The 27,244-nt window shown below is 43.1% G+C and overlaps 1 protein-coding gene and 1 long non-coding RNA gene across 19 annotated transcripts in view; one reads left to right on the forward strand and one right to left on the reverse strand.

Moving 5' to 3' along the window:
* RAPGEF6 (Rap guanine nucleotide exchange factor 6) overlaps positions 1 to 16,355 on the forward strand; it is a 194,333-nt gene extending 177,978 nt beyond the window's left edge. For 13 of the 18 annotated variants that reach the window (XM_036312320.1, XM_036312322.1, XM_036312315.1 and 10 more), the window contains 4 exons: positions 5,148 to 5,376; positions 7,374 to 7,876; positions 12,288 to 12,602; positions 13,947 to 16,355. In XM_036312320.1, coding sequence (XP_036168213.1) covers positions 5,148 to 5,376; positions 7,374 to 7,876; positions 12,288 to 12,602; positions 13,947 to 13,972 — 1,073 coding nt within the window. In that variant the 3' untranslated portion in view covers positions 13,973 to 16,355. Of the gene's footprint in view, positions 1 to 1,911; positions 2,409 to 5,147; positions 5,377 to 7,373; positions 7,877 to 12,287; positions 12,603 to 13,946 lie in introns of those variants that run through there. The other 5 variants (XM_036312323.1, XM_036312324.1, XM_036312331.1 and 2 more) reach the window with 4 other exon arrangements.
* A 2,315-nt stretch (positions 16,356 to 18,670) lies between these two features.
* On the reverse strand, positions 18,671 to 21,379 carry LOC118659305. Its single transcript, XR_004968492.1, has 2 exons — positions 20,487 to 21,379; positions 18,671 to 20,337 (listed from the first exon to the last, which is right to left on the reverse strand). It is a non-coding gene; the product is annotated as an uncharacterized LOC118659305 (long non-coding RNA).
* Between the last annotated feature and the right edge of the window lie 5,865 nt (positions 21,380 to 27,244).

Genomic DNA, 27,244 nt, shown 5'->3' on the forward strand with positions numbered 1-27,244 from the left:
GTGTCCTAAGCTTCATCTCACTTTTAGAGGCCTTTTCTTAGTTTTGCTTCCTCAGTGGCAGCAGTGTGATACAGTGATATCAGACCTGCTTTGGATCCTGATTCTGTCCCCTCCTATTGCTGTGTCACTACAAGCAACTGATTTATAAGGCCAGGTTTCCTATCTGTAAAATGGGGGGAAACCACCTATATTAGGGAACTTATATGAGAATTAAATGAAATAACATATATAAAGGCTGATGCATGGTAAGTGTTCAGAAAATTGGAGTGTCTTTTCTCTTTCCCTGTTTCTACCCCAGGGCAACATAGCTCCATAGCTGACCTGCCCTTTCCCCCATTCACATAGCTGAGACTGGCCAGAATTTTCATTTGGATTTTACTAAGAAAAGCTTTGTAAAAATCAGATAAGACAGAGTATATATAAAAGGTGTATTACTAAAACAAGTTTCTGATCCTGTTGTGTGTAACTCATACATGATTTTGTGAAGCTCACGGGTCTGCTTCATCGCTTTACTGCCTCAGTGGTCCTTTTAGGTTAGAGGAGTGAGACTGGGAGCAGTGCCAGTCACACAGATGGTCCAATGAACGGTGCCCGTACGCCTCAGTGCTCTTTCAGGAACACTGTTACACCCTCCACCGCTTCGGTGTTCAGCAGTCCCGCTATAGACAGTTCTCTAACCAGTGTGACTTGTGGGAGAGGTATTAGGAACAGGAATTTCCCTATTGCTCTTACTCCCAACTGAAAATTCACTCTCACTACTGGAATAGAGGTCTTTCCTCCATGTGTCTTCCCATGTGACCAACAAGCAGCCCTGATGTTTATTGTGAGCCTGTCATAGTCGTGTTGAGAATCCTTAAGAACCTGAAGAAATTTTTTTCTTAAACGATTTCCAATTGTTCTTACATATATTCCTTTAAAACCTCCACGGAATATTTCTGTATATTTCCATAGACAGATTTTTGCCTGTAGTCTTGACTGAACAAAAACGCTATTAAACTAAACATACATTATTAGGATCAGTTCCTAGTTCTTTTTTTTTTTTTTTTTTAGTTCCTAGTTCTTGCTAAACTTTGGAATTAGTTCTTTATTTTCTATCAATTAAGAAAATAAGCCTGTCTTCATATTTTTTATAAGAAGGTTACACAAGAACTTTTTTTTCTTTCTTTTTTTTAAATTGTATTTAAGTATAGTTGGTATACAAAATTATATTAGTTTCAGGTGTATGGTACAGTGACTTGATATTTGCATACCTTTCAATGTGATCAGCCCCCTAATTTTAGTAATCATCTGTTGCCAGGCAAACTTATCACAATATTATTGACTATCTTCCCCTTCACCTATTCACCTATCCTCCCACCATAAACAAGTAAGAACTTTTAAAAAGTGAGAAGTTGAGAGTCCTTAACCTTTATCTTCCCCAGTGTAAGGAAGGCAACCTTTCACCTTGGAGATATAATAGGATCAGAAATTGTGCTTTGTAACATTTATTGTATATACTATTTCTATGTCCTATCTGATTTTGCTAAAGTTTTTCTTAGTAGAATCTGACTGAATATTCTAGAGATAGTTAATTTTAAGAAATACTTTTTTTAATATATTTGCTTATGATTTTACCAGCTGTGCTTACTTCCATTGCCAGCTTATTCTGATAAAGATAGTCCTCTTATCCTGTGTTCTGTCTTGTGATGACTGCTGTGTAATGCTATATAGTAGGCTCTTCGTGCACTAACTTATATGTGGCTAGATTTCAATTTTTCAGATATTATCAAGATGTTAGCTTTTTTTTTTTTCTTTGGTGGCGGGGTGGGATGTTAGAATTTTTAATAGTGAACTGTTATATAAACCAGGCTAATTGTGATTAATTGGAAAGAATTAATTGACATGACAGGGTTTTTGCATCTCTCCCTCCAGTTGGCAGTATCATATCTGACCACAGCATCCTGCTGCACCTCTCAGGGCCTACCTCATCCCCTCCCAGTGAGTCCAGCACCGAGATCAGTGGCCGCAGCTACCCCGGCATAGGTGGGGTTTACTTGCAAAAGAAAATCCTTCAAATTACCAGGAGCACAGCCAAAAGAACAGACAGGACCAAGAAGGCCACTGAGGAGAATAGAGACAGGACAAGTTGTGAGAACACAGCCAGAAAAAGAATGACATCCCCGTTTAGAAGATTTAGGGAAAGAACTCTTTCAAGGGAGAGACTAGCCAACAGCAAAAAAGAGGACGCAGATCACAATCAAGCTACAGAAAGCTCTGAGAAAGTGAAGGATGTTGGAAGCAACATCAAAGATGAGAAAGGGAGTGACATCTTCAATTCCAATAGCCGAGGCAACAGTAACGCTTTAAACTGCTTCTATACGCGATTCAAGTCTAAAAGGAGGAAGACACTCTGAAGTTCCTTACTTAATTTTAGTGTTAAATTTGTTTTTATTTATTAATGTAAATGGAGTTTAAATTATTTGTCAAATATAACTTAGGCAAATAATTTAGTAAAATACTATTTATAAGTATTTTATGTTACTGTTACAGATCTTCTAGCAACAGTCCTATTGAATTAAAGTGCCTTATTTTCACATGTTATATTATTAATGTTAGTAAACTTGATATTCTTATATTCTGAAATTGGCTTTATTTCCTACCAGAAGCAGCTGGGTCTGTGAGTAAAATAAGTAGAGGAGACTTTTTAGGAACTAGTATTTACTTTCACATCAAAACCCCAATAGCCTGGCCGATGTAGCTTAATGATTGAGCATCAACCCATGAACGAGAAGGTCACAGGTCATTTCCCGGTCAGGGCACATGCCTGGGTTTCAGGCTCGATCCCCAGTAGGGGGCATGGAGGAAGCAGCCTATCAATGAAGTTTTTTCAACGATGTCTCTATCTCCCTTCCTCTTTCTCTAAAAACAAAAACAAAAAAAAACACCTATTTTTAAAAAAAGAATAAAACTCCCAATAACAATCTGATCAGACAGAACCTTTACCTCAGAGAATTTTATTTCTATCTTCTTCCTGCAACTACTCACAAGCTAAAGGAAAAGGAAGTGTTTGAGAGGCAACAAACTGCATCTTGTCCATATACACGTTTTTTGTCATCCACTTTTCATATATCTCTGATTAGAGGAGGAGAAAGAGATGTTCTAACATAGCAGGTTCAAGATCATCTGGGAAACTTGTAAGAAAATATAGTTACTCTGTTCCACCACAGACCTCATAAATATGAATTGCTAGAAATGGGCTCAAGAATGTGTGGTTTAATAAACTTTACAGGTGATTGTTAAAATTGATTATATTTTAAAAATACTGAATTAATTAACATAGGGATGACATTTTGAAAATAGTAAAGTCAGTCTATCCCCTAGGACAGTGGTTGGCAAACTCATTAGTCAACAGAGCCAAATATCAACAGTACAGCAATTGAAATTTCTTTTGAGAGCCAAATTTTTCAAACTTAAAACTATATAGGTAGGTACATTGTTATTAACTTCATTAGGGTACTGCTAAGGCTTAGGAAGAGCCACACTCAAGAGGCCAAAGAGCCGCATGTGGCTCGAGAGCCGCAGTTTGCTGACCACGGCCCTAGGATAAAAGAGAAATGGTTGTTTTTTTCTTTTGAGAATTTTTAATTTAATTTTATTTTTTTATTACAGTTTACATTCAATATTATTTTGTGTTAGTTTCAGGTGTACAGCATAGTGATTAGACAATCTCATACTTTACAAAGTGTTCCCCCCTCCCCGATATTTCCTGTACCCACCTGGCACCATAATTATTCTAATATTAGTGACTATATTCCCTATGCTGTGACTATTTTGTGACTACAAATTTGTATCTATTAATATCTTCACCTTTTTCACCCAGCCCCCCCAATCCCCTTCCCATCTGGCAATCATCAGTCTGTTCTCTGAATCTATGAATCTCATTTAATTTTGTTTAAATTTATTTATCACATCTTAAAAGTTGACCAGTTAATTCCTGATGGGCACTGATAAATAGCAGTGATCTCAGATCAGAGAACTGGGGTAGGAATCAAGACTGGCTTGTCTTGTGCCTGGCCCCATAAGCTAAATATAAATCACACATTTTCTGGGTCTTAATTTTTCTCTTTGAAATAGCCAGTGAAACTGCTTAATATGGTTATTGTTCAACTCATTTTTAATGACTTGAGTTATATGTATGTGATGATAAAGCCTGTATTTCTTGAGATTCCCAGGGATTGAACCAAAGGTTATACACCTATTGAACCACATTCTCTCAGTGAACAAGAGATAATGGTTTGCTTCTTTGAGGCCTGCTCCTTGCTGGGATTACTATAGCATTTTCTTTTATTTTTAGGCAAAAGAAGTTTGGTTACTTTTCTAACACTTAGGAAAGCCAACTCTTACGTACATTTAACTGTCAGGCTGCAGATTTTCTGGGATCCTTCCACCTCACTCCATCTCCAGCCCTTTATTCCAAAGAACGTAAAAGAAAGCCTCTCTAGCTCTATCTGCTGTGCAGTAAGTCCTAAAACAATTTAAAACAGGTACATGCTGTGTTTTTTCATAACACATTCTATGTCAGCTCAACTGTTCAATATAACATTCTGCAAAGTTGGTGAAAAAAAGAAAACTAGGTATAAGATTAAATCTAAATCTAAAACCATTTTTTAAAAAAAGACTAAAACAATGGCTTTCAACTTGGGGCAAGACTTCTTAGGTGACATAAGCAGACTATCTGGGGTAAGTATATGTAGTTTGAAAAAGCAAAAATATTTCCCTTGAGTCCTAACTCCTCTCTCTCGCCCCTCCCTCAAGGTGGCATATAGACACTCAGGTCAGGCCATGAAATACTTATGTTAATCAAAGGCAGGGACATAGAGTTAAAAAGAAGTTAAGAACCTCTGGATGTCTACTGTTTAATGCTTTCTAACATACTTAATGCCTCTTGTTTTATTAAACGCTTGTAACTGTGAGAACCTGGGGCAGAGAGTTGGACTAGTTTCTCTGTAATAATGGACTTTTATTTTTTTGTTTCTTGAATTTGGGATTGAATTGAAATGGTGTGGGTAGGTAAGTGAATGAACATGTAAGGGAATGTCCTCTCCCAACCATATTCCCCCACCTGTTTTCTAGCTTCGTAGTTTGATCACTTGTCTTTTCTTATTCAGGTTACACACTTATACCATCAGCTAAATTGGACAACTTGTCTGACTCCAGCCATAGTGAGATTTCTTCACGGTCCAGCATTGTGAGCAATTGTTCTGTTGACTCCATGTCTGCAGCTCTGCAGGACGAACGGTGTTCCTCCCAGGTTGCGGCAGTCCCTGAATCCACCGGGCTGTTGGAAAGGACAGAGCACTCCTCAGGGACAGGAGACCATAGTCAGCTTGGCCCCGGGTAAACATCCTCGCCTATATTTATATCACAAAACTTACGCCAATGGCCACTGCATAATTCTCCAGAACTACCCCGTGGAGTGTTTGCAAGAGGATCCCTAAAAAGAATATGAAGGCCAAGCCTGTATTCTCTATACTGAATATGCAAATAAGTACCATTTTTAAATATGTATGGGTGCTCGTTTCTTAAGTGTTACTGAATTCAAGTTAACTTTCTATCACATGCACGTTTTCAATCATTAAGAACGAAAAGTGAAGTTGTTTTGATATGGGGAGGTGGTTTTTGCATTCTGGCTCTCAGGTTAGAGATTGTTCAAAAAGGTTGTGTAGTGGGAGGTACCTCCAGTGTGGTGTACATTGTAGCCAGGTTGGGGCAGTAGGGCGTCCTTAATCCTTATTCTCTGAAAGTATGATTTAAGGAGTAAGGATTATCAGCTACCAAAACTCAAATTTAACTCTTAAATTTCTCATTGGAGTCTAGCAAAATGGAAATTTTTGAGAAAGTTGATTCTAAATTGGTAAATATTGTTAGATCTGGTATACTTTAATATTAAAAATGTAAGCTGTAGTAAAGTATTATCATCATATTTGTAAAGGCTTCTAAACTATGATTTTCTAGGCCAGAGGTCAGTCTTTTTATGAAACTTAATCTTTTAGGCTTTGCAGGCCATAAAGTCTGTTGCAACTGCTCAACCTTGTTTGCCAGAACAGCCTTAGACAATACGTAAACAAATGGGCACATTGTGTCCCAATAAAATTTTATTTACGGAAATTGGCTGAGGACTGGATTTGGCCATGGGCCCTAGTTTGCTGGCCCCTGCTTTATACTATAAATCGGGGGTTGACAAACTTTTTTTTTTTTGGAAAAGGCTAGATAGTAAATATGTTAGGCTTTGCAGGCTGCATATGGTCTTTGTCTCAAATTCTTTAGAATATTTTGTTTTATTTAAACTCTTTAAAATGTAAAAACCATGCTTTGTTCCAGACCATACAAAATGAGACTGTTGGCTGGATTTGGCCCATGAGCCTTAAATTGGGGTCCCCTGCTGTAAATAATAGGATTCATTTAGTAGTAGATAGTAGGGAAAGTTGCTATTTACTTAGTGTTGTACTCAGCTGACCTCAGAGGAACACTGAAAAATAAGCTAACCTCAGAGGTGCATTCCTGTAGCTGGGAACTCTTATTTCTGCATGCATAGAGAGAATCTAGCATTATTTTGACCAAGAATGAAAATATATTCTTAATTTTATTCATTTTAGCCACATTTTTCATTCTTGTTTAAATTCAATTCAAGAAAAATTCTGAGGAAACCTTGCTAAGTGATTGTGTTTCTTCAGTGTATGTTTCTAAGCTAAGTATTAACATTAATGCCAATAGAAATTTAGTGATGATTGATGATAGGGTCATTTTTTTCCACAAGGTTATTTTGGCATGAACTCTTATGATACACTAGAGGCCTCGTGCACAAATTCGTGCACCAGTGGGGTCCCTCAGCCTGGCATGCAGGATTGAGCTGAAACTGGCTCTCCGACATCCCCTGAGGGGTCCCGGATTGCAAGAGGGCACAGGCCAGGCCTAGGGACCCCCACCAGTGCACCAATTGGGCCGGGGAGGGACCGCAGGAGGGCTCCAGGGTATGTCCGGCCTCTCTCACTCAATCCCAATCGGCTGGACCCCAACAGCAACGTAACCTACCTATTGGAGCATCTGTCCCCTGGTGGTCAGTACATGTCATAGCGACTGGTCGACTAGTCAGCTGTCTGCCCCCTGGTGGTCAGTGCACAACACATCATAGCGAGTGGTTGAGTAGCCTTAGCACATAATTAGCATATTATGCTTTGATTGGTTGAACAGATGACCAGACACTTAGCATATTAGGCTTTTGTTATATAGGATGCTCTGTAGTCCCTTGGATGCATTTAATACTTGAAATGGACAGAAGAAAGGTTTTCCAATAAGCCAGTAAATTACTTTTAATCTTGTATCTTCAATTTTAGGTGGACACTCTCAAAGCCATCTCCAATCAAGAGTTTAGCTGTCTCATCTTCTATGAGCAATGAAGAGATTTCTCATGAGCACATCATTATAGAAGCAGGCGATAGTGGTCGTGGAAGCTGGACTTCCTGCTCAAGCAGTTCCCATGACAACTTCCAAAGCCTTCCAAACCCAAAAGGCTGGGATTTCCTGAACTCCTATCGACATACCCATTTGGATGGCCCCATTGCTGAAGTTGAACCCACTGACTGTGAGCCCTATTCCTGTCCTAAAAGCTGCTCCAGAACTTGTGGTCAGTGTAAAGGAAGCCTAGAGACTAATCAGATGAGACAGAGTTGGGCCTCCTCCAGTTCTCTTTCTGACACGTACGAACCAAATTATGGGACAGTGAAGCGGAGGGTGTTGGAGAGCACCGCCACTGAGTCGTCTGAAGGCTTGGACCCCAAGGATGGCGCTGACCCAGTTTATAAAACTATTACTTCAAGTACAGAAAAGGGCTTGATTGGTAAGTTCTGTGTTCTCTGGTGCATCTGTGGCATTTAGAGATTAAGTGGTAAAAATGGCATTGGGACATCTTGCTTTAGAATTTTATTCTTGAAAAAAATCCCATCTCTCACTTCAACTACTATTCCCTCTTCAAATAAATTATTTTTTTAAAGTTCATGATTTCTCAGGAACTTTGGAACAGGTATTAAAGCCTATTAAAATGAAAAGGCTGGTATGAAGGTATTTAATTAATTGTTTTGAGTTTTTTGTTCATTGTGGAAACACTGCATTACTATGCAATAGTAATAAAGAGATTATACTCTCTGTCACCCTATAAATTGTTTGGACCACAGTTGCTATGCATACATGGTAGAAACTTTCAGTCTGATACTACTATTAGGCAGTACAAGTGAGAAGAAATGTGATAAGGAAATCCAAAGCATTTTTTCAGAATACTCTTCTGAAGCACATCATGGGTGCACAAACTCCTGTTTGTGGATTCCATTCTCATTACAGCTTGCTTGGTCTATTCTTTTAGTAATCAAGCCATCAACTACATTTTTTCCTTTCTTCCTTAAATTATGTAAATACTTGAATATAATAGCCCCTGCTTTTCTATTTATGTGGAATGACTGACTATACTTTGAATCAATTTTATCATAACTCAATTCTATAGCTTATGATGTCAATGGAAATTTTTCAATTTAATATTTATTAAATATGAATATTAAATTTCAATTCAATTTGATTTTTATAGCACATCTATAGCACATTTGTTTTATATTTGTCAAATTACATTACTTTTTATTAAATTACAATTTTGGGGTGACATTGGTTAATAGGATCACATAGGTTTGCGTTGTGGGTTTCTATGTTACAAGATTCTGTATATTGCACTGTGTGCCCACCGCCCAAAGTCAAATCATCTTCTGTCACCTTATACTAGGCCCCCTTTATCCTTAACCCCATACCCCTTCCCTCTGGCAACCACCACACTGCTGTCTGTGTTCACAAGTTCAGTTTTATTTCCACATATGAGTGAAATCATATGGTTCTTAGCTTTTTTTATCTGACTTTTTTCACTAAGCATAATATTCTCAAGGTCCATCCATGTTGTCACAAATGTGCATATTTCGTGTTTTCTTATAGCTGAGCAGTAGTCCACTGTGTATACGTACATATCTTTTTTTATTTTTTATTGATTTGAGAAAGAGAGGAAGGCAGAGGGAAGAGATATAAATACCAATGAGTGAGATTCATCAATCGGCTGCCTCCTGCATGCCCCCCACCAGGGATCAAGGCAGGAATCGAACCCGTGACCTCTTGGTGCATGAGCCAGTGTTCACCAGCCAGGTTGTACCACATCTTTATCCAGTCCTCTATCGAAGGACACTTTGGTTGTCTCCATGTCTGGGCCACTGTGAATAATCCTGCAATGAACATAGGGATGCATATAACTTTGCGAATACACGTTTTTGAGTTTTTCAAGTATTTTTACCCAAGAGAGGGATTGCTGGGTTGTATGGTAGCACTATTCTTAATTTTTTGAGGAGTCACCAGACTGTTTTCCATTCCAATGTAGAATGTACCAGTCTACACTCCCACCAGCAGTGAATGAGGGCTCCCTTTCTCCACAACCTCTCCAGCACTGGTTATGACTTATCTTGTTGGTATAATCATTCTAACAGGTGTGAGTGAGGTGGTATCTCATTATAGCTTTGATTTGCATTTCCCTAATTGCTAGTGAGGTTGAACATCTTTTCATGTATCTGTTGGCTGTTTATATATCTTCTTGGGAGAGGTGTCTGTTCAGGTCCTCTACCCATTTTTTGATTGGGTTGTTTGATGTTGAGTTTTATGAGTTCTTTATATATTTTGGGTATTAAACCTTTTTGGAGCTATCTCTTGCAAATATCATCCCCTATTTGGTCTTCTGACTCTTTGTTTTGTTGTAGGTTTCTTTTGCTGTGCAGAAGCTTTTTAGTTTGATATAGTTCCTTTCATTTATTTCCCTTGACTTTGGGGTCAAGCGCATAAAATGTTCTCTACAACCAAAGTCCATAAGTTTACTACCTATGTTTTCTTCTATGTAATTTATTGTTTCAGGTCTTATATTTAGGTCTTTGATCCATTTTGAATTAATTTTTGTACATGGGGACATCCAGTTTCATTCTTTTGCATGTGGCTTTCCAATTGTCCCAGCACCATTTATCGAAGAGCCTTTCTTTACTCTAGTGTGTGTTTCTGGTTCCTTTGTCAACAATTTTCTGTCCATATATATGTGGGTTTATATCTGGGCTTTCAACTATATTTCATTGATCTGTGTGTCTGTTTTTTTGCCAATACCATGCTGTTTTGATTATTATAGCTCTGTCATATAAGTAAGATTGCATTATAGAGTGGATTTTTAGTTAATTCAATTTTTGCCAAGGTTTTTTTTTTTTTAATTAAAGTTTTATAGATAACCACAGGATGGATATGAGGGTGTCCCAAAATTCACACAAGAAGTAATTTTGATAGAAAACACAGGCTTATAATTAAAAATTGTAAATTTTTTATTGATTCATAAAGTATACAGTATAGGGTTATGCATGGAATAGCATATCGGGTAATTGGCCTCCACGGCTTTGCTGGCACATGCGCACTTTTTTGTTATTGCCTGAGCAGCTGCATTTTCGAAGAAGAATGGTCCGATGATGCCTCCAGCCCAAAATCCGCACCAAAGAGTGACACGTGGATGCATTTGTTTCTCAACAATCACTCGTGGATTTTCTGAACCCCAAATGCAACAATTTTGTCAGTTAACCAAGCCATCAAGATGAAAATGAGCCTCATCAAAATTCAGCCACATTTATGCAAAACGGTCATGGAAAATTTCAACAAAAGAGTGCATATGTGCCAGCAAAGCCGTGGAGGCCATTTACCCGATATGCTATTCCATACATAACCCTATACTGTATACTTTATGAATCAATAAAAAATTTACAATTTTTAATTATAAACCTGTGTTTTCTATCAAAATTACTTCTTGTGTGAATTTTGGGACACCCTTTATAAGCATGAATGTGAACAGATATGATATCCTTCTCTTGTCCATTTGGGATAATAGATTTTTTAAAATACTTTATTCTTTTATTTCTAGATGACTGGTCAAATTACTTATATTCTTCACTCTTGTCTTTATTTTTTTTTAAAAAAAAAAATACCTTTTTATTGATTTCAGAGAGGGAAATGAAGAAAAATAGAAACATCGATGATGGGAGAGAATCATCTATTGGCTGCCTCCTGCACGCCCCTTAATTGGGGGTCAGGCCCACAACCCGGGCATGTGCCCTGACTGGGAATCGAAGCGTGACCTCCCTGGTTCCTAGGTCAATGCTCAACCACTGAGCCATACTGGCCGAGTTTGTCTTTCTTCTTTTGACATCATCTCCATCCCCTCCTCATTCTATCCTTCACAGATGGGAATGGAAATTCTTTCTGACCTTGATACTACATGCAAATTTTACTGTCAGTTCTAGAAATTTAGTTATGGACAAACTTGATCCTCTAAGGGAGAATTAATATTAGAATTATTTAATGGTCCTTTTTAATTTGTTCTGCTTATATGTAGTTATTGTTTGTGTTTTAAAACTCACTTTTATGATCAAGGAATTCAGAGCCTTTTGTTCTGTGGGTTCTGTCTGTAGGCTGGTCTTAATTTCATGGAACTTCCACTCTGTGTAACCTATTTCTGTTTACCTTAGTCCCAGGGTTTATAAACTTAGGGAAAAGAATTTTAAGTCACCATTATTTTTAACGTCTACTGAAAATCAGAGAAACTTAATTTAAGATGGATTTCCTAAAATTATGTGTGTTTTTTCTTGTTCACTTAATCACAGAGGAGAAGTTAGACTAAGGCCCTTAAAGGAGTTAGCTCCTCTATACCAGGAAAGTTAAAGTTGTTCATATGCCAGAACTGACAACTTAGTCTACCCAGGAGTACCATAAAACAGAGGGAGAGGGAGAGCATCCTTAAAAAAAAAGGGCCCAAAAGTGATTTCTGTGAAAGTCCATCTAGATATTTAGGGTGGACTCTTAAAATGTTTCTGACTCAGTCATCTTTGGGGTTACTATTCCTTGAGGAGTTTGTCACACACTTCTGTGGTTTGAGGGCTGAACTGCCAAAGGAATCTGTTATCTGTCATCTCTGTCATTCTATTTAATGTTTATAAAACCTAATGTAATTTACATATTTTAAAAACAAGTTTAAATATTACATTTATTAAGCTTTTTAAAAATGTTTTTAATCTGCTATCACTGTATTCAAATATACATATTCATTTTGTCTGTTTTTAAGTTGTTTTGTCATTGTAATAAGTTTCAGTATGTTTTTTTAATTTCTTATATTTTTCATTAACATATCCATTGCTTATTATTTTTCATGCCAGTGTACTGTGTCACCTCACCCAAGAAGGAGGATAGGTATAGGGAGCCACCTCCTACTCCTCCAGGATACATGGGGATTTCTTTAGCGGACCTAAAAGAAGGACCCCACCTACACCTAAAACCTCCAGATTACAGTGTGGCAGTGCAGAGGTCAAAGATGATGCATAACAGCCTGTCTAGACTGCCATCAGCTTCTCTCAGTAGCAACCCCATGACCTGTGTTCCATCGAAGATTGTAACTCAGCCTCAGAGGCGTAGTTTGCAGCCATCCCATCCTAAACTAGCAGATGTGACTGATGCAGATAGCGAAGCAGACGGTATGTTGACAAACTCCCTTAACGGCTCTTAAATGAATTGCTGAACACATTAAATGGCCTTTATACTGGTGTTTTAGATCATCAGAAATGTTTTCTTAAATGCCTCAGAAATCTATTTTTTAAAAAAAAAAAAAAAAGAAATCTCGCCAAAACCAGTTTGGCTCAGTGGATAGAGCGTCAGCTTGCGGACTGAAGGGTCCCAGGTTCGATTCTGGTCAAGGGCATGTACCTGGGTTTCGGGCACATCCCCAGTAGGAGATGTGCAGGAGGCAGCTGATCGATGTTTCTCTCTTATCGATGTTTCTAACTCTCTCTCTCTCCCTTCCTCTCTGTGGAAAATCAATGGAATATATTTAAAAAAAAAAAAAGAAAAGAAATCTCTAAATATGATGGTGTGTGTTTTGTTTTGTTTTGTTTTTTTTATTGATTTCAGAGAGGAAGGGAGATGGGGAGAGAAATAGAAACATCACTGATGAGAGAGACTCATTGAGTGGCTGCCTCCTGCACACTCTGTGCTGGGATCAAACCCACAACCCAGGCATGTGCCCTGACCGGGAATCGAACCTTGAACCTCCTGGTTCATAGGTCGATATTCAACCACTGAGCCACACTGGCTGGGTGATGGCGTGTGTGTTTTTTTGTTTTGTTTTATTGATTTCAGAGTAGAAGGAAGGGGGGTGGGGAGAGAAAGAGAAACATCAGTGATGAGAGAGAATCATTGATGCGCTGCCTCCTGCACATCCCCCACTGGGGCTCCAACCTGGGACCTTTCAGTCCGCAGGCCGACGCTTTATCCACTGAGCCACACCGGCTAGGGTGATGGTGTGTTTTTTAAATGAAAGAGGTCAAACCGCTTGATTGTGTGCCCAGTCCCCTTCTTCCAACTTAAATGTAGTATTCTTATATGTGATTGAAGGCAGTTCAGTCTAATTTTGAGGGGAGGGACTTGACATTATTGGAGTCATGGTTTACATGAATGCATGGAAACTTGAAACTGGAAGTGTCAAAATGCAAAATTATCTGAAATCATGCTATTGGTGTAGCTCCTTTTATGAGCAAAATCCTTCATTGACTTGGCAGCTGTGATTTGCTTCGTTAAAAATAAATGAAATTTTATCCTCTTAAACAATAGAGTAATAACGTAATTAAAAAGAAGTTATGAAATTCCAGTTTACTGTCAGCTTTCAGTGTGATCAGAACTCATAAATGTCATTACAAGAAAATCTGGACCTTGATAGGATCATTGAGAGGATTTCTTTGTTGAAATTGACTAATTTTATAACATATCTAGGTTATTCATGAATATGCTAATCTATCACTTAATTGTATTTTTATCATTTTCAGAAAATGAACAAGTGTCAGCAGTCTAGCCTTTGGAGGCCCATTTGACGCCTGAAAAGTCCTGGAGGAAGTAGTGGGCAGAGCCACCTCATGGTTCCACCGGCCAGCAGATAGCACGCTGCCGCTGCCGCAACCAGAGGTTCCATTCCCCATCCTCTGAGCCGCGATGAGCCTGCGCCTGCCTCCTCTCATTCATCCCTGCAGATGCGCCGTCTCCGCAGCGATGGAGGTCGTGCCTGGATACGTCTTCACTTTGCACACCCGACCTGCCTTGGGACCAAGTTACTAGAACAAATCCAGACTCGGAGTCCTCCTCGTGTATATTATATCACTATAGGTTTTCCTTTAACAAGTTATTTTTAACACGTTAAGCGCCAAGCCTGTTTTGTCTTGTTTTCCGTTTAGCCCGCGATGTCCGATTTCACCGATACGCTGGCAGCACCAGTGACGACCAGTCCAGACGGAAAGTATAGTGTCAGTCACCGGTGACTGGCATGGTGCTTAACGTGTTGAAATAGTCGTTTTCAAGCCATAGCTTGGGCTAACGGACAAATTCAAAATGTCTGCCAATATGGAGGATAGTCTTGTGTGTTTGAAAAGTAACTTATTATTTGAAGTTTTTGTGGGTTTTGTATTTAGAAGCTCTCATTTGCTGATGTTTGTTTGAGACCATAAAACTGTCTCTGGTCTGACCAAACAGAAGTCGCCTTTATAGGGTGATATGCTTGATCTGTACAGAACTTTGAGGATCTAGCACCAATGCACGTCAGGGTGCAGCCTGAGTGGAATTGGATGCCGGTTGCAGTTGAGGCATAGGAAGAAAAATACTCATGTGCTGGTCTCCATTTGGAAGACCGAATGAACTGCCACAGGGTTTCTTACCAGTCCTTTGGGGAAGGGAGAGGCAATCCTAATTTCCAACGAATGAAATGTTTATGTGAAATAATGTATACCAAGTCTTTTTGAACTTAAAGTCATGCTGCATCTAATTAAAAGTATAAATCCAGTAAATAGAGAATGGGTTCTAGAGCATTCTACTCCATAGAAACCCAAAACTAAAAGTTTCTCAACTCGAATATGGAGTTGTTTTTTAAAGGCTGTGTCATCCTGGTGGTGGGACCCTGAGGATGAACTTAGCTCTGGGCAGTGCTTTGCCGCACCCTCCCCATGGCACAGCTTGGGACCCGCTGATCTCCCAGCTGCCTGCAGTAAAGCTCATTAGCTCATGAAGGTATATACAGTGGGGCCTTGACTTATGAGTTTAATTCGTTCCAAGACCGAGCTCGTTAACTCAAATTACTCTGTCAACTCAATGCAAAAAATCAGCCGAGAGACAGCTGGTATCTCAAAAAACTCGTTAGTCGGGACACTCATAAGTCAAGACCCCACTGTAATTGGTAGAAATTTCTGTGAAGGAAACAGGCATTAGAATTATGGAAATGAATGATCTCTCTGTTCCCATTCTAGCCTAAGACAGAAAGGAAATATATTTTTTAATAGCCCGCTGGGCATGGCACTCCTAGGTATTTAAGTTTCAATGATTGTTTAGTGGACAAGCTAGCCTTTCCACATTTTTACAAATAAAATATAATGTGTTCTCTATCTTACATTTAAATTTTTAAATTTGTTTTTTAGTGTAAAGGCAAATGAGAGCTTAATAAACTTCTGTGGCTACCAAAAAAAAAAAAAAGCCAAAGCCATTGACGTGCACTACCCAGATCCGCTTGGAGCCAAATGGGTTTACCTCTGTGTGCTGGTCCACACGCACATGTAGAGAGTTTAGTGTTTGTGACTTCCTTTCAGTGTGTGCCCGTTGTTCCCAGCCGTGCGTCCCTGTCTCTGTCCCTGCGTTCTGCCTGTCCCCTGCAGTTTAAAATCATGTCAGTTCCAAGTGTAAATAGCAGTAGTCCATCTTTTCCATCTAAGCCAGTGGTTCTCAACCTTCCTAATGCCGCGACCCTTTAATACAGTTCCTCATGTTGTGGTGACCCCCAACCATAAAATTATTTTCACTGCTACTTCATAACTGTAATTTTGCTACTGTTATGAATCGTAATGTAAATATCTGATATGCAGGATGTATTTTCATTGTTCGCGACCCACAGGTTGAGAACCGCTGCAAAGCAATGTTTCTTCATTTTAGGAAAGACAGCATGTCTGAAAAATTCCCCTGGGCAAAATAATGTTAATCTGAAACATAAGCCTTAGAAATGAAGGTATGTTAGAATGAGGCTAATTGGCTCCATAGCTTTCTGGGTCCATTGAAATGGAAAGTAGCCCAGACCAAAATCCTGGTTTGAAAGTCACACTGTTGTGAGTTGACCTGTAAACAGACATTCTCTGATCAGATATTTCCTTCACTGATTTGCTTCATTGTTTTCATGTCCAAAGTGAAATATATTTTTGCTATAACCATCTTTTCATCAGGTTTGGATATTCTCACATTTTACATTCATTACCCTGGGAAAATGTGCCCTTTGCACATTGTCTGTTTATTTAGCGGGTCTTGCAATCCAGTGGGAGCTTTACACACCTTTGTCCTTAGTGGTGTCAGTAACATCTTGCACAGAGAGTTGGAGGCTTGTGGTTTTGTTCTTGCACCTTGTAGCTGCCTTTGTTTCATCGAAGCTTCAACTGTATTTGGATCAGCTGATCACATTGATCAGGAACTAAAGCCAAATGCTTTGTAGTGTGATATGAATGTATCCCTTAAAAAATCATGGAGTTTTGATTTTTACATTTTATTTTAGGGTACATTCCTGCCTTCTCGTCATATGACAAGAACAAGAGAAGCCTTAACCTGTATTTGATTCAATTCTAAATCCCCATTTGCTTTTGTTTTTATTTTATAAATTTATAACTTTATTATAATAAAGAGACTCATGCCTTCATCCCACCACAATTCTGAATTTGCCAGGACTACTAACTAAAGCAGTAAATCCACGGTGCAGACTTTTGCCAAATTAGTTTCAGCATAGGCTCTTCGTGAAGAAAGATTTGCAGAATTAGTAAATCCAATACTTACTTCCGTAAAAGTTGATTGTAATTAATGGATTTTTGCTCCCTCCAAATGATTACTTTCAGAATGATTTTAGGGAGAAAAAGCCTTAAGCGGTTTTTCATAAGGGTGATAAGTCATGTTGTCACACCTGCGTAGCCTCCCGGAGGGCCTCCAGGCTGGACGGTGGCAGTGATCCAGGGGGGTAAACCCAAACGAACCTAATTTTTATAAAGTGTTTTCTTCCCAGCAGAAGAACGGGAGGACGTTTCCTTGTGTATTTAAAACAAGGATTGTTATTCTGATATATTTTAAATTTCTAAAAAATTAGATACTCAAGTATGTGTCATTTTAGAATTACCTTAAAAGCTAGAACAAATGGAGAAGAAGTCTTCAGAGAAGTGTCACGGGACATTTTCAGATTTAAACTTGGACCCCAGTTCATATTTAGCTTTCGTTGTGCTTTTTAAAGGCTTTTTTATTTTTTATACACAGAATGCAGTTGTACTTGATCTTTCAAAAATGAAACATGAACTTCAGCAAGAGACAAAAACAAAACTGCACAGTCATAATAGTCTAATAGCAATTATACTGCACAATTCAGTGATTGTCAAGTTTCCTGTACCAAGCAATGTTTGTCTCCTATTTTGATACCTCTTAAACTTATGTCTTTTAGAAAGACGGTGCCTCTGTATGCTTTTTGTATTTTTACTGAGTGTAAATATTTGTTATATTTTTGGTTAAGAGAATGTAAAAGTACCATTTATTATTATCATATCTACTAATACATTGGTGAAATCAATAATCTACATTAGCCTTCTCTGCACTTTATTGCAAATGTTACGGCAGCAGATAAAATAATTAGCACTCAGAGGGCCAGTATAGGACCCACACTGGTGTGAAGGCCTTATTTTTTAAGTCTTCAGAGAAATTTGAATGGTCCAACTATATTCATAGTATCTGTAAAGCACGAAGATATCTAGTTTTTAAAACAGTATTTAGTATGTTTGATTACAAACCCAGTAACAATGGCTTAAACCCCGTTGGGCTTGCTTTTTTCTGAGAAAGCCTCAGGCCGACTGATAGAATGACTCCACAGTGTCTCCGGGACCTGACCTTTGCGCCTTGGGCATCACCAGTGTTTCCTTAAGGAAGGGCTGAAGGGGAAAGGCACAAGTGAGTCTCTTAGCAAAACAGGTTTTCCTGCAGCCCCGCTTGCATATTTCTGCTTACATTTCACTGGTCAGAACCGTGTAGCGTGCCTGTTAGCTGCAAGGAATCCTGGGAAATGGACTTTGGGGAATGAGCAGTAGATGACCCCAAATGATTCTTGAGATGCGGCAGCCTCCCGCACTGTGTGTGGAGCGCATCCGCCTGGTCCTCCCTCCACCCGGCACCACGGCGCCTGCAGCACCTGTGAGCCTCGGACCATAGCCAGGCCGCCCAGGTCTCCTGCCCCTTGAGTGGCACCACCTGCTCCTCCAATGGCCCCTCCTCTGGAAACCCTGGCCTCTCACAGCCCTGCCCATCAGTGTGCGGGTCCGTCCTCCCCTCTGCCCCAGGCCTGACTCATCTTGGTCCCCATCACCCAGCATGCGGCTGCACACAGGAGGCCTCAGGAAAGGTGTGAGGAATGGATGGGTGTGAGGGGTCATGAGGAAGTCAGCGAGTGAGGGAATTCGTGAAGGTGGTGGTAGGGTCCGGAAGGAGAAATGCACGAGGCCAAAAGGGGTAAAGAATTATGACTTTATTACATCTGCTAGCAGAAGGGCCGAGACCAAAATGGCATCAGCTGAGTAGGGTAGGGTAGGGAGAGCGGGACCTTCTGGTCGGACCAGGTGCACGTAGGGCCAGGTGTGGGCGGTCATCTGAGCTGGGAGAGGCGTTTACTGGAGACTGAAGGCCGTTAGTCATGAAACCTATAACGAGGACAACAGGGAAATCACCGGGAGGGCATGAGCCCCAGCGGGCACAATGCAGCGCAAGGATGTGCCCAATGGGTAGGAAGGACTGAAGGGACCGGGGGCAGGGCAGCTAGACACAGACAAGAATCAGATGTGGGGTGTGAGGAATGGAACGGACGGATGAATATCTGAGACTCTGCATTCCGACTCAGTTCCTCCAACAAAGCAAAATGGGCGGTGGCCACCTAAACTCCCCGCTCCGCTCCAAGCCTCGCCAAGCCCACCGCTTCCCGCCGGAGGTACTACTAAGCCCAGAACCCCCACGCGGCCGCGCCCGAAAGGGCCTACCCGCTGGACCCAGAGAGCCCGAGTCCTCACCACCAGGATGCCCACGCCCCCAGGCGCTCCCCCTATTGGCAGGCGGGTGGGACTGGCGTCTTTGAGAGCCTATGTCTCTCCGACTTAGGCCGTGGGGCCCGCCTACTGAGGTACGCGCCCTGAGTGGCCCAGGCTAGTAGGAGGCGGGTGTCTATTGGCTGGTTAACAGTGACTGACGCCATGAGTAGCTTATCACAGCTGGACTCCGGTGGCGGGCTCCTGTGTCAGACCCGCCTCTGGGAAAAACAACGCTGGAGGTAGTTGAGAGCGAGTAACTGCGGGAGAGAAGTCAGGGGGGTTTCTGGCTGCACGAACCCGGGCTGTTTGCTGCATGACCTGGGTCCTAGGGAGGGATGGAGACTTGAGAGTCCTGGCCCCTTGGTCCTGAGGAGGCTGGGCGCCCAAGAGAGGAGGGGATTGAGGACCTGTAGGAGGGGTACCGAGGGGCCTAGACTTCTGGGTCTGAGGGAGGAGGGGAAGGCGAGGCCCTAGACTTAGGAGTTTGAGGGAGGAGGAAACTGGGAACCTGAAAGGGTGGGGGCCAGGGTGGGGACTCCTTGGTCCCAAGAGTCAGTGGCCTGTCCACAGATGACAGATTTGAAGGTCAGTATTTTAATGCGGCTATTGATGGGATTGGAGCCAGGCCTTGTCCCCGGGCAAGAGTTCTGGATTCTGAGCTGCGGCTTGACTGGAGAGGAGGGAAGAAGCTTGGGAGAAGCTCTGGCCTCCACATGCCCTTTCCTCGCCCCTAAGCGGGACGCCAGCGGCAGGGTGCTATCTGCAAAAGGAACCCGCAGAGTGGCAGGAGGCTTGAAACCCACCTGGAGACAGAGAAAAGCGTAGATACCAATGGAGACATTCAAGTATTGATTTTCTTTAAAAGTGGGATTCTTTTCAGAGAAGCAGGAAAGAGTGGATACTGACTGAGTGGGCACCCACAGCACGCCTATGGCTCGTTCCTTTAGGAAGCAGTTTCTTTTATGGATCAGATCCCAGAACCTGGCGCAGTTCTGCTTTCGCGTCCGAACTTCTTGAATGGGGTCCTATGGCTCCCCTCCCCGTGGGCACCAGTTCTGAAAGCGATGACGTCGGGTGTTGTTACCTGGTTCTCCAACTGAGTAAGGAAGACCCAGAGTTACCACCTTTTCTGTGGGTATTGGTGTCTTGTCCTGGGTTGCGCTGGCACCCCAGCCCCCGCCACCCTCCCCAGTGCTCTGATCCGCTCAATGTCCTTTTTTTTGCACTAAATGCCAGTCCTCTTACCTCATTCCCAAATAAAAAATTCAGTTCATAGCTTTCACACATCTAATAGCTTCGTCTTCTGTCCCTGTGCTCTGTACAGATCTCTTAAAACAAAAATTTTCTTTGCCAGGAATTGTTTGGAATTCACAGTATTTTCGAGGAGACAGGACAGGTATTCATAGAGAATCAGCATTCAGAACCGTGGTTCCCCATTTCAGCTCTGCCGGTCTGCAAACTGGACGCAAAGGGGCCACGTGCTAACCTGACTAACTCAGGGAAGGCCTGCGTGGCAGCCTGGCACACTCAAGGAACCTAAAGTAACCACAAAGGATGGTCTGAAATTAGAGCCTTTAATTGAAAAGCAGTTTATAGTGGGCAGTCATGTCCCTGTATCTTCTCTGACAAAGATCAACTTCAGTTTTTACTGAGCCTGTTGTCTTTTTCATCTAAGATAGCTCACCTGTGGACTGTCAGGGCGACTTCCCTTTGCCCGACCCCTCAGGCACAACAAATGGTGCCAGGGCACAGACCACAAAAGTCCTCATTGTTATTGTTCCCATGTTAATCTTTGCCTGTTAGCTGTCCTGTACCCCCCTATGTAAGAGACGCATGTGTTGGATGGAGGGCTGTCTGGCTGCGACGTCTGCCCCAGGAAACTGATCGGAGTTGATTCGGCTGATCTGGCTGGCTAGGCCGGTGTCCCCCTCCTCCCCACCGATGCATGTGAGTCCCTCCCGAAGCTGCGCTGGGTGGAAGAGGACGCCCTTCCCCCCAGAGGAGAGGACCAGTCTTCCGTCAACGGTAAGGAGTAGCTGCGCTCCCCGCTAGAACCTCCCAGCAACTCTCAAGAAGCATGTGTCTTTCTTTTTACTTTTTATCCAATCCCAGATATTCCTCCCCCCCCCTTTACTTTCTCCCTCCTCCCTAATCTGTCAATAGATTTCATGTAACCCACTTAGGTCTCCACCTTTGATGGTAATTTATAAAAATAGGTGCAAGCCCGCCCCTCTGCGGAGCATTATCCCAATAGGTTGAGATACTGCTTCCTGGCAATTGTCGACAGTTTGGCTCAAACTCACAAAAATTCTTCACAGGTTTGAATGTTTTCTTACGTTAACAAGACTTTTGTATTAAAAATGTGCAAGTGATCCATTTCCTTTGGAGTACAAGGGAGGATGTTCAACGTCACAGAGGCACTACATAAAAATTGAAAGATAATGTATTAAGTGGCACCAAAATAGACAGATTAAATTAGAATGGCCTAATTTGAAAGTTTCAGAATCATTGCTTTTCTTTTGCTTCATACAGATTCCCATTAGTAAACTGCTTTCAGGCAACAAGGTTCTTAGCAACAGATTGAAAAGATGAGCTAAAGGTGATGGGGCCCTGCCTTGTGGCTAAAAGGTTGGGCGTGGACCCGGTGGACTTGAGGTCGCTGGCAGATGATCATGGGCAGAGCACTTTTTTAGGGGGCGCGGCTACAGTGTTCTGGACAGGTTCAAGCCTTGGACTGATGAGAGGGCACAGTCCTTTCGTTGCCACGTGCAACTCCCAGCTTGGAGGGCAGAGCCTTCCCAGCACAATTATAGCCAACAGCTGTAGTTGTTAGTGTGAACCTATGGTCCGTAAACGTGGGCCCACATGCCTGAGTGATATAGTTCAGGTGCATGTCGTTGAGTGAGGTTGAAACCCATGAGAATGTTGTAAACATCTTGATCACGCCCTTACTTTGCCTCGTGGTATCTACTATAAAATAAAGATACGGCTTGTGGGCGCTGGAGCTGTCTATCAGAGGGGCAGCGTCCCACCGAGACCCAGCTTTCATTCTCTTGTCTGTCTTTTCTAAGCCTTTCATCGCTCCATCTCAGGGTCACTGAACCAGGCTGAGCTGGCATGAGAATGCCGGCTCCCCACACTTTTTCCATCAGAAGAAACAAGAATTTAGACTAAAAAAGGTTGTGGTGATATTACACTGGGGCCACTAGGTGGCGCCATGCTACAGTGTAACTCTTTAAGAAGGTGTGAGCAAGGTCATTTTTTTAAAAATATTTTTATTGATTTCAGAGAGGAAGGGAGAGGGATAGAAACACCAATGATGAGAGAGAATCATTGATCGGCTGCCTTCTGCCCACCCCCACCAGGGATCGAGCCTGCAACCCGGGCATGTGCCCTTGACTGGAATCGAACCCCTGACCCTTCAGTCCGTAGGCCGACGCTCTATCCACTGAGCCAAACCAGCTAGGGCAGCAAGGTCATTTCTTAGACATTTTTCCAGATAATTCCGCAGCCCACAGTGAAATATTTTAGGAGACTCCTTCACAGAGGTCAGGAAACCAAAGCACTTCCAGCCAGAAGATACAGAATTATAGATTCCGTTTGGATAATATTTGGACATTAATGAATGGTCAGTATGGATGGAGCTATTTCCTAACACAGTGTCTGTACATCTGGACCTATTTGGGGCAGGTCGGTCTTTCCCAGGGCTCCTAAGGGCCATGCTCAGGAAATACAAATGGCCCAACACTGAACAGCAATGAAAAGCAGGCAGTATCTGTATAAGAACCATTACCTTTAGGATTAGGGTTAGGATTTCAACATAGGAAACTGGGGTGGTGGGAACAAAACATCAGTATATGGCAGGGAACTGCTGCACAACACGACTTGCTATACGTGTCCAAGGTGAAATGATTAGCACAAGTAAGCTAATTAACATAGTCATTACCGCACAGAGTTGCAATTTGTGTGTGGTGAGAACACGTAGTATCAACTCTCTTAGCAAGTTTAACTGCCGGCCCCATGGCGTACAATACCACTCTAGAACTTATTCCTCCCACATCACCAGTCTTTGTACCTTTCCACCAGCCCCTCCCCATTTACAGCCCCACCCCCACCCCTGGAACCAGCGGGTCCCACAGACAGTGACATGGCGCAGTGTTCGTCTCGTGGTGACTGGCTGACTTCGCCGAGCAGAACGTCCTCCAGGTTCATCCACGTTGTCGAGCGGCGGCGTTTCCTTCTTTCTTCCAGGCTGAGTCACGGCCTCTGCGTGTGCGCCACAGGCTCCTTACCCAGCCGTCTGTGGACAGACACGGAGGTCGTTGCCAGCCTCGGCGGTTGTGAATAATGCTGCAGTGAACGTGCAGGTGCAGACATCCAGCCCCCTGTCAGCGAGAAGCGGGCGCCGTCGGTTCTCAGTCCTGCGCGGAAATGAACCTGCCCACACTGAGCGAGCTTCCTCCGTGGGTAAGCCCCAGGGGAGACGAGCCCCAACTCCTCCCCGCCGAGGCTGTGCTATTTTAAACTTGAGTTTGTGTTCATTTACAGCGATAGGTAACTAATATCGGCTATTAACTGTACGGCCTGAAGGAAGTTGTGTATATTTCCTGGGCCTTAGTTCTCTCCTCCTCAGAACAGGGTAACAACAGTCCCCTACCTTCTGTTCGTTGCTGCGGAGGATGAAGTGATTGGCGCCCGTGTCATCTTGGGCCAGTGCCCGGCCGCCTGACAGCGCTCGGTCCCTGTGCCTGTGTCATCATGGCCTCGCGGTGATGCGCTTTTTCTTCTTCCTCACTCTCCCTCCCTCTTTCCCCTCGTCACCTCTGTCGTTTTCTGCCTTAATTCTTCCATATCCTCTCATTTTCTAGAATTTCATTTCTTTGCCCGTATAGTCTTGGCTGCCAAAACCTCCGTTATCTAGTAGTCATTTATCTGACAACCTCAACTATTTGAAATATACCCGAGATGCTCCAAAAGCCAAAATTGATTCCACATAGAAAATGCACCCAAGTGACACTCTTAACTGGTTGAGGCGACTCTGAGGTTCTTGTTTGCTGAGTTTACCGCGGGAAGTTAACATTTAACATGCGAAGTGGGATCTGGGAGGAAGCATCCTCGCAGCAGTCACAGTGCGATCGAGACACGCTGAGCGGGGAGGAACCCGAAGACTCTAAAAGGCAAGAACCACCACAAAGCAGTTCAGGCAGAGACAGGCGGTGCGTCCCGGTCCCCGCAGGCATCACCGGGCCGGGGCATGTCTTGTTGGACAAGCACATCCTCTGCACTTTCAGTTTCCAAGTGTGTGTATAATGGCAGTGTTGTCACCAAGGAGGCCACCCAGTCCATTCTACTCTAATTAGGAGAGCAGAGGGTATAGTTTATCTTTCCAGCCTTGAAATGCATGTGCATGATAGAGTATTATACATACATATTTCAAACATATTTATGTATATTATAAAATAAGAGCTCTCTCGTCCACAACAACAATACCACAGTTTTAAAATAGCCAAAGGACTTGAATAAACATGTCTCCAAAGAAGACATGCAAATGGCCAATAAGCACAGGAAAAGAGGCCCCACACCACCCATCATGAGGGAAATGCCCATCGAAACCACAGCGAGGTGTCACCTCTCACCCACCAAGATGGCTGCTATCAGCAAAGTGCTGGCCAGGGGGCAGAGAAATTGGAATCCTGTACACCTGGTGGGACCTGCCGCGGAAAACCATGTGGAGGTTCCTCAGAAAAGCAGCACCTCTCCCCAGGACCCAGCAGTCCTGCTGCGCAACCCCCAAGAGAACCGAGAGCAGCGGCCCAGACCGGTTTGTGCACAGCGGCCGAGAGGTGGGAGCAGCTCCGCCGTCCGCCCGCAGATGCCTGGTAAATAAAGTGTCTAACGGAGTGGAGGACTCCTCAGCCTTAACCAGGAGGGAAACTCGGACATGCTGCAACATGGACGAACCTTGAGAACAGACATGCCAAGTGAAGTGAGCCAGTAGCAGTAAGACAAACGCTATGCTGTCGCTTATGTGAGGTCTCTAGAAGAGTCCTCTTCACAGACACAGGACCGAATAGTAATTGCGGGGGCCGGGGGGAGGGGAGTTGTTTAATGAGTATTAGCTTTCAGTTGTGCAAGATGAAAAGGTTGTGGGGATGGGTTGCACAACAATGTAAATGTACATTTAAAAATGGCTCAGATTGCTGAAACCGGTTTGGCTCAGTGGGTAGAGTGTCGGCCTGCGGACTGAGGGGTCCCAGGTTCGATTCCGGTCAAGGGCATGTACCTGGGTTGCAGGCACATCCCCAGTAGGAGATGTGCTGGAGGCAGCTGATCGATGTTTCTCTCTCATCGATGTTTCTGACTCTCTGTCTCTCTCCCTTCCTCTCTGTAAAAAATCAATAAAATATATTTTAAAAAAAATGGCTAAGATGGCCGGCCGGTGTGCTCACTGGTTGAGTGTTGACCCATGAACCAGGAGGCCACGGTCCGATTCCCTGTCAGGGCACTTGCCCGGGTCGTGGGTTCAATCCTCAGTGGGAGACGTGCAGGAGGCAGCCAATCAGTGATTCTCTCTCAACATGAATGTTTCTATCTCTCCCTCTCCCTTCCTCTCTGAAATCAATAAAAACATATTTTTAAAAATAAACAACAGCTACTCAATAAACTGAAGTAGGAAAGCTAAATTAAAAAATTTTAATTAAAAAAATGGATAAGATGATAAGTTTTATGTTTGTGTATTTTTACCAGAATTTTTCTGATGCCAAAAACCACTCCGAGAACGATGAAGAAACGAACTATCTGTGGTGAGCTGCCCCGGCGAGGGAGAGGGGAGCCGGCAGGCAGCACTGGGCGGTCCCAGCTCCGAGTCCAGAAGCCCATGTAGGGCCGTGGCACACACCCCCTGAAACCCAGCCTCCAGGCCTCCTGTCTCCTCCACGAGGTCCCGGGCGGGCACAAGCGATCACATTGCTAGTCAGCACTGAGGCTGCACAGGCACAGCTTCCCAGCGTCACTTGGCCTCGGGTTCAACTCCAGCTTGTCCAGCCCTTCGTTTCATTATAATCCTGGGCTTCACCTTGCTAAGGTGATAACAAGCTTAGAAATAGTTATTTTTCTATCATCACCAAGTCCTATGTGAGCTCATGGTTTCCTTTGAGAGGCAGAGTGATAGGTGAGATGGGCCACTGAGCTCCTTCTAGCCCCGAGGTGCCTGCAGGCACAGGCCCTGGGCCCGGGCTGGAGGCAGGTGGTCGGGACCCTGAATGACTCACGTGTGGAGCAGAACATGGCTCCTGCCCCCCCCCCGCCCCCCCCCCATGCCAGCCGGCCGCGGCCTGACCTCAGGACTGCCTGTCCCAGGCATTCTGGGTTACTGTTTATTTTCTTTTCAATGTTTTTTATTTCCCAATTAAAACCACATTTTGCATTGGTTCTCATCCTATGCTGTTGGTTTAGAGTAGAGCCCCCTCCCAGGTCTCCAGGCTGGGAATGCAGTGTTGGGTCTTGGCCATGAGCGGCTTGAGGCTTCAGAGCCGGGAGCGCCCTCCATCCAGGTGATGGCGAGCCAAGGCGGGCAGAGGGGCTTAGCATCCTGCTCTCCGCTCTGCCTGTCTTCTCGTCTGCAAAGCTTGTCTCCTTTGAGATCAGCTCTGGCCGGCAGCTGACCAACTGTGCTCTTCACCCCAGATCTGCATCCTGCCCTACAGGCTTCCCGCCTTTCCTCCCCTTATAACAGCTCCCCCACTCCTTTTGTTTTTAATCCTCACCTGAGGATATTTTTTCCATTGATGTTTTCTTTGTTTTGCCAACTTTTTAAAAAATCTTTATTGTTGAGAGTATTACAGATGTACCTTCTTTCCCCCCATTGTCCCCCTCCACCCAGTTCCTGCCCCATCCCAGACCTTCACCACCTACTGTCTGTGTCCATAGGTAAGGTCCCTGGTTAATATCTTCCTGCCCCCACCACTCCTTCCCTGAGATTGGTCATGTCTCTTCCATGCTTC

Source organism: Myotis myotis, unplaced genomic scaffold (assembly GCF_014108235.1).
Source record: "Myotis myotis isolate mMyoMyo1 unplaced genomic scaffold, mMyoMyo1.p scaffold_m19_p_6, whole genome shotgun sequence".
Taxonomy (NCBI): Eukaryota; Metazoa; Chordata; class Mammalia; order Chiroptera; family Vespertilionidae; genus Myotis; species Myotis myotis.